The sequence below is a fragment of the Mugil cephalus genome, chromosome 12, assembly GCF_022458985.1.
Source record: "Mugil cephalus isolate CIBA_MC_2020 chromosome 12, CIBA_Mcephalus_1.1, whole genome shotgun sequence".
In the NCBI taxonomy this organism is placed as follows: Eukaryota; Metazoa; Chordata; class Actinopteri; order Mugiliformes; family Mugilidae; genus Mugil; species Mugil cephalus.
The window spans coordinates 20,003,611-20,010,645 of record NC_061781.1 but is presented as its reverse complement, the minus strand read 5'-3'; the positions used below and the strand labels follow the sequence as shown (position 1 = coordinate 20,010,645).

The 7,035-nt window shown below is 42.2% G+C and overlaps 1 protein-coding gene across 1 annotated transcript; it reads left to right on the top strand.

Moving 5' to 3' along the window:
- The first annotated feature begins 997 nt into the window (after positions 1-997).
- zic5 (zic family member 5 (odd-paired homolog, Drosophila)) lies at positions 998-5,492 on the top strand. Its single transcript, XM_047600587.1, has 2 exons — positions 998-2,341; positions 3,656-5,492. The coding sequence occupies exons 1-2, from the start codon at positions 1,300-1,302 to the stop codon at positions 4,093-4,095; spliced, it is 1,482 nt and encodes a 493-aa protein (XP_047456543.1). The 5' UTR covers positions 998-1,299; the 3' UTR covers positions 4,096-5,492.
- The last annotated feature ends 1,543 nt before the right edge of the window (positions 5,493-7,035 follow it).

Genomic DNA, 7,035 nt, shown 5'->3' with positions numbered 1-7,035 from the left:
ACGGGGGCAACTTTAACACGGTGTCTGTGTCTGCAGACCAAAGGTATAACAAAGATTACAATAAATATATATATATATGTTAGAAGGTAAATGCTGATTAGTTAGCTCGATGAAACGCATAAATAAACTAGTAAGTAAATAAATAAATAACCTTTGGCAGGTCGTATTAACGTATTCTCTAGTGCTAGTCTTAGTTTACCAGGTTACTTCAAGTAGGAATCAATTTATCAATATATCAAAATTACCACCAGCTCAAATTATTTTCTCTGTATATTTTTTTTTAAAGGTAGTTTGAATAATGGATAGAAATGCAGATTTAAGCCACCACTGTTGGTTTTCCTGACTTTAAAGTTTTATACCAGAATGACAGACATTTATTTATTTATTTTTTAATTTAGACAGACATATTATTCAAATGAACGTACGAAGATCACGCTCAGGTAATACCGAGTAGTAACTTAATTCTATTTTTTTTCTCGTGTCTTTTGTATTCGGGTGTATTTACATCTAATTTTATTTTGAATTTAAAAATGCAAAACCCTCGCACACACGTGCTCCATCTTATAGTTTCCTCCCAGATCATGTTTTCAGAGCTACGTCTTTTCAAAACGCCTCTTGTTGACTTAGAAAAAAAAAAAAAAAAAAAAAAAAAATGCCAGATCGGAAATGCCAAATAAATAACCTCCGCTCCATTGCCGTCGTCTTTACGCATCTGTACTCTGACTACATGTTTTGCACCGGTCTCATACATCGACAGACAGCGACTTTGCGTTTTATTTTGTGGCACTATCACATCGATGAAAGAAAAAAAAAACGCACACACACATTTGGACAAACCAAACCGAGGATAACCTCGACTATACTTGTCGCGTAAACTGATATTTCGGTCATCCACTTGCACCAGCTCCGGTAAACAGAAAGACGCACAAACAGATCTGCTGGTAACTTTGTGAGTACAACTTTTTGGAGTCAACAGCGATAAAGAGAGTGAGGGGGCGGAACCCTGCTGAGCCCCTGCGCTGAACGACAGCCAATCGCTTCGTTCTCCTAACTGCCAGTCACCGAAATCCGTCCAATACCCGCAGTGCCATTTCTAAACTGTATTCCCCACTGTGTCCTCCAACTGTTGTATGTTCTGCCAATCGCTTGAGGACAGAGTGGGAAAAGGAGCAAGCAGAGTTAGAAGCCGGACAAAAGAACTTATAGACCCCTTATATACATATTTTCCTCATGTTTTAGAGAGCGTAGTGAGGAGAAAAAACAATTTCGGTGAGTGCGGATGGACTTGCCAGTGTAGTTATGGAACCCCCTTTAAGCAAGAGGAATCCAGCGATAAGATTAGCGGATTTGGCAGCGACTCAACCCCTTCCTCATCAGAATATGACAGGCTTCCCGGGGCTAGGGGGGCATCACCCTCTCTCCCACCATGCCCACCTCCACCCTGGGGAGCTGGGCAACGACCCCGGAGTGGCACTCACTCCATTTGGACCAGAGCACATGGCACAGACAAATGCTCTCAAACTTAGCCCATCTCAGCACATTCAGAGCCATCCCGAAGCCCAGACCGCGGCATCTTTCACTTCTGCTCAGACCACAGTTGGTTTCCCCGTGGCTCACCCCCACTCAGGCTACTCAAGCAGCAGGGACTTCATCCTCAGGAGAGAACTCTCAGCCTCTGCTATGCATGCACTTGGCGACCAGCATAGTTCCGCCTCCTCCCCTCATCACCATGGCATGTTCATCTCCCCAACAGGTGCTTATGGGCACACGGAAAGTGGGGCCCATTCACTTTTCTCTGGACTTCACGACCAGGCGTCCCCAGGTGCCCACCACCATGCCCTCAACGGGCAGATGCGCCTGGGTATACCGGGGGACATCTACGGCAGGCCAGAGCACTTCGGGCACAGGCCAGAGCACTATGGACCTTCTTCTCTCCACAGCTACAACTCCATGAACCTCAATGTGAACATCGCTTCTGCTCCTCACGGAGCCGCGGGGGCGTTTTTAAGATACATGCGGCAGCCCATAAAGCAAGAGCTAATCTGCAAATGGATCGACCAGGAGCAAAGTCAAAAGAAGCCCTGCTCTAAAACTTACAGCACCATGCACGAGCTGGTAAACCACGTCACGGTGGAGCATGTCGGGGGACCGGAGCAGAGCAGCCACGTCTGCTTTTGGGAAGAATGTCCACGGGAAGGAAAGGCTTTCAAAGCGAAGTACAAACTGATCAATCACATCCGAGTTCACACGGGAGAAAAGCCCTTCCCGTGTCCTTTCCCAGGATGTGGAAAAGTGTTCGCTCGATCGGAGAATCTAAAGATTCACAAGAGAACTCACACAGGTCAGTCCTCCTAATTGTTTAAAAATGTGCACGATACAGTCTGAAAAATAACGCCTGGTCGCTCAGTGTTATCGCATACTCGAGGCGACCTTGTTTTATTTACATCCTTAGCGGATAGACATGGCGAGCGTGCGTAATTGCGCATAATCGGTTAAAAAATAACTTTGATTTAGTAACGGATCAACGCAGTGAGTTAACGTGTTTCCTTTCCTTTCTTAAATATAAACTTTTTTTTTTTTTTTTTTTACTCACACGCCGAGGCGCCTGTAGTAGGCGTGAAAGGATTAGGGCATATGATTTGTAAAACGTGCTTACGTACGTGCAGCACAGCGCTGGAACACGCGTAAATGTAATTGTCTGCGAGCGTAGGACGTTTACGCATAAGCACAGTTTATATGTCGATGGGTCTATCACATGACATCTGTAGAAAATAAATAAGTGCATTTGGTTTAGATACTGATTTACTGTTAACGATCGGGAGAATTAAACACAGGCTGCAACCTGTGTGGGGCGAGTAAATCTATTTACTGTCAGACAAAACAACTGCATCGTCAGAAATCCTCAGTCAGAGCTGCTTCGTGCTTAAAGTACAAACCAGGGGGTGTTAGCAGAACAACTTTCCAGTGCGTTAGATTCTCATATGCACACTTTATAGTTGGATTTAAAGTCGTATTTTGGCTGTTAGAGAGCTCAATTCGGTTTATAGATAGGCCCCTCCACCTTGATGAAACATGTAAATTCCCCAGGGAAATAAATGATTTGTCAAAAACTAAAGTTGTCACACATTCCAGATCACATCATTCTGATAGCTACCAACGTATCACATTAATAACCCATGACTTTGCATTGGAAAAATGTCCCCTGCATGTTTTCCATGTTAGTATGACTGTGTGTGTAGAGCTATAACCAGTCCACTAGGGTAACATAAACGTCTCCTGGTGGTCTCATGAGTGCCTCCTTTCCAGCCACATACACACATACATGTAAACTAGAAGGCCTAAAGGCATGTTACACGTGTTCACACGGGAATATGTAAGTGGGTGTGGAGTAGTGGCTGTAATAGATGTTTAGTGAATAAGCTGTGGCGGAGATGAGGCCCCTGCGGAGTAGAGCAGACAGTTACACCGAGTATTTAATGAGTAATCGACATTTTTTGTTGTTGTTGTGTTGTTGTATTTATACTTAAACTTAATTTTCAATTCTCGCCCCACGATTTGTTTAAGGCCCCTTAAAATATGACGCTGTCACGACAACTTTTTAAGATAAGGAAATGTCCGCACGACACTGATTGTATCCGTTTCTCCTTCATTCCAGGGGAGAAACCTTTCAAGTGCGAGTTCGACGGCTGCGACAGAAAATTCGCCAACAGCAGCGACCGGAAGAAGCACTCTCACGTCCACACCAGTGACAAGCCTTACTACTGCAAAGTCCGCGGCTGTGACAAATCCTACACGCACCCGAGCTCGCTGCGGAAACACATGAAAGTGCACTGCAAGTCCCCGCCGCCCCCGTCCACCAACGTCACCTACATTTCCTCCTCAAACCCCCTCGGGGACCCTCTTTCGCCCAACTCTGAACCGCACAGGAACCGCTCCGCGAACCTCTCCCCTCAGGTTACCAACCTCAATGAGTGGTATGTGTGCCAGGGGAGCGGGGGACCCAACCACCTCCACACTCCCTCCAGCGATGTGCCAACGTCAGATTCAGACGATGAGGACTCTTTCAGAAACTCAGACCCGAGGACAATGCTCTGATGTCCCGTTCTCAGCTATAAGTGACTGTCGAACTTGCCACCTAGCAGACCCAATAAAGTGTGTATCCATGCTGGCCCCGTGCGCTTGGGACCCTGATCATTATTTTCTCTGTAGTAATGTGCTAAAGGCAGCAAATTCACATTCATTGCGGATGCCATGTAATTATGAGGAAGAAATTTTTCTGAGGTGACCCCTGAACTTTGCCTGAAACGTAAACAGTCAAAGAAACCTTGTAAAGTTTAGAGCTGAGAGTGGAAGATTAAAAGAAAAGCGGCTTCTCATTCAAAACAGAAATCTTTTTTTTTTTTTTTTTTTTTTTTTTTATCAGAACAATCAGATTTCAATAGGACCTTTCAACATGAATGATTTCCATAAGATTAATGCGCAGGTTTTAATAATCTGCATGGCTTTAAGCCTCAACTGGTGTGCTGAAGTGACATCTTTCACATGGCCTCCCATCATCATCATCCTCCTCTTGTAGTTAATAACTGGACTGCAATTACTCACTGTCATATTAGGGACATTTAAGGTACTGCCTGTAAGCTCAGGCGCAAGTGGAAACAAATATCAATACCCTACATGAGGCTTATTTTTTAAAAATTTGATTTCTTTAAAAGGCGTGTGGTACAAATTTTTAAAAAAGGACAAAAAAAAATAATAATATGAAGAGGTAAACATCTGAGGGTCTTAAGGGTTCTCATTTAACCTTTTTGGATTTATACACGTGTTTGGATGAATTTTTTTAATATTTAAGACCTATTTAAGACTATATTTTATGCAAAATGCACAAGCGTAATGCTTGTTAAAGAGTCCAGTAAGTCCCTTGAGACCCTAAATGTCTACACTGACAGGCTTTGACCCTGTAAGATTTGTATATATGTAATCGTACTGATGCTTGTGAATGTTGTGTAGTTTTAATTACTGAAAAAAAATGGTTGTTTTGTACATTGTAATTTATTTGCTGGTATCAATGTTGTACTGGAATTACAGAAACACCAAAGAATAATAATATCAGTTTTGGTGATGTGTAGTACCCCTGCTGATGTTTCCTCTTTTATTTTTATTTCAAATTTTAATACTCTTTTTTTTGTTTATTTTCCCAGTTCAAGTTTTATTTTCATTTGTGTTCTGTAAAGGAAGAAAACATTTACTTGAATAGGCTGTGTAATGTGAAAAGTTCCTTTCTCGCATGCCTTTTGTAGTGACCCGTCTTTCATATTGAGGTGCATGGTGCCATTGGACATGATGGATAAAAAAAAAAAAAAAAAAAAAAGAGGAAGAGAGGGAGAGAGAGGTGAATGAGTTATGATTGTGCCGTCCCTTGATGTTCCAAGATTTAATTTACAATATAACAGTCATGCTAAAAATTAATAATAAAAAAATAAAATAAAAAAACATTACCAGGGCACATGCAGTAAATCATTACCAAGTGTCAAATTATTACCAAGAATGATACAGGATACAGGGTAAAAAAAAAATTGGGGGGTCAATTTTCCAAGATATATTGTGACTGTTAATGCAGCAGGAGAGTGTGAGGTTTTTGTGAGACTTTTCTGACCAATAGGTTTTAATTTGACCTGTAAATGAGAGTCAACAGAACATCAATGTGAGCCTCACCTCGAATGGAAAAGCTGAAGTAGCTCTGTTCACTCGCTGGCCTGACATTTCTACAAAATACCCACTGCTCTCAGAAACGGGCCTAACGGGCCAAGGAGGCTGGTTTAAACTAATCACTGAGCTAATGGGAAAACTTATAGCCCCCTGATGGCGCTAACTCTGAAAGGCGCGACAGCACAAAGCAGCCGAAGGCATGAATCATTCATGGGAAAAATAAAAGATAAAAAGATATCTGACAATAGCAAAGCCTTGTATAGAGTGTCTAAAACAAGTTCCCTCTCTTATTTCCTCCATTAAAACGCACAATCTCACTTTCAAAGAGTTGCCTGTCCAGCCTATAGAATTAAAATTGACCAACGCCAGTTCTGCACCACTTCAAAGACCGCAGCTTCTGAGAGGAAGGGCTGGCTGCTTTGACAGTCTTCATGGTGCGTTAGGATTTCTATGGCAATTGGGTGGCTGAGACGCGCACATTTGAATATGTCCGGTTGAAACTGCCACTAAATGAACTATTATAAAAGGATAGGATGCACCCTCTCCAGAAATGTGTGCTGCCTCAAATACAGTTGGCAGGTAGATGACGCACAAGCTTCAGACGCCCTGGTTATATTCAATAAATGTACAGAATTAAATAATAATAATATTAATCGTGTCAAATGACACATTGCTTCAGAAAACCCTTGTAAAATATTCTGAGCATTCACGCCGCATCAATTAAGACACACTTGACTCAGGTAAATCAGGAGGATTCGGGTAATAAAATACACACACTAAATGCGCACTGGACAGTGTCAGACATTAAGCAAATTTTTTGCTTAAAAGAGTCACCAGCTCAATATAAGGCAGCATCTGTTTGTCCACAGAATCTTTAACGATTTTACAGATGCCTTCTCAGGATTTTTTTTTTTTTTTTTTTTTGAAACTATTTATCTGCTGCTCCATTGAAATTAATAGCACTTGTGGGCCTCCTCTTGTTCTGTGCGTGGACATTTACAGGGGTAAGGGCCAAAAGAGTGGCGCACTCTTGTAAGTGCTGTTTGGAAACAAACGCTCAATGAATGTTACAAAATAAACACGATGAAAAATAACCAGAGACAGTTCCTTCGGCATTAAAAGGAGGGAGACTTAATAAAAGGAGTGAAGCAGTCACCCTTCAGTGAGAAACGCTTTGAAGTAGAACTTATTATCTGAGAAATACTTTTTGGTTGTCCTAACGACGCCGCTGAATGGGAAAGGCACTCCTTTGTCAACGATTTGTTCTCCTTTAGTGGGATGTCCGTGGAAATCACTTACATGGGCCACCTTAACATACTGCCTGCAAAT

What these genes read in the sequence shown, in the direction of transcription:
- zic5 (XM_047600587.1), top strand. Translation starts at nt 1,300, where the DNA reads ATGGAACCCCCTTTAAGCAAGAGGAATCCAGCGATAAGATTAGCGGAT. An exon ending in TCACAAGAGAACTCACACAG is followed by an intron (nt 2,342 to 3,655) that starts GTCAGTCCTCCT and finishes CCTTCATTCCAG; the next exon opens with GGGAGAAACCTTTCAAGTGC.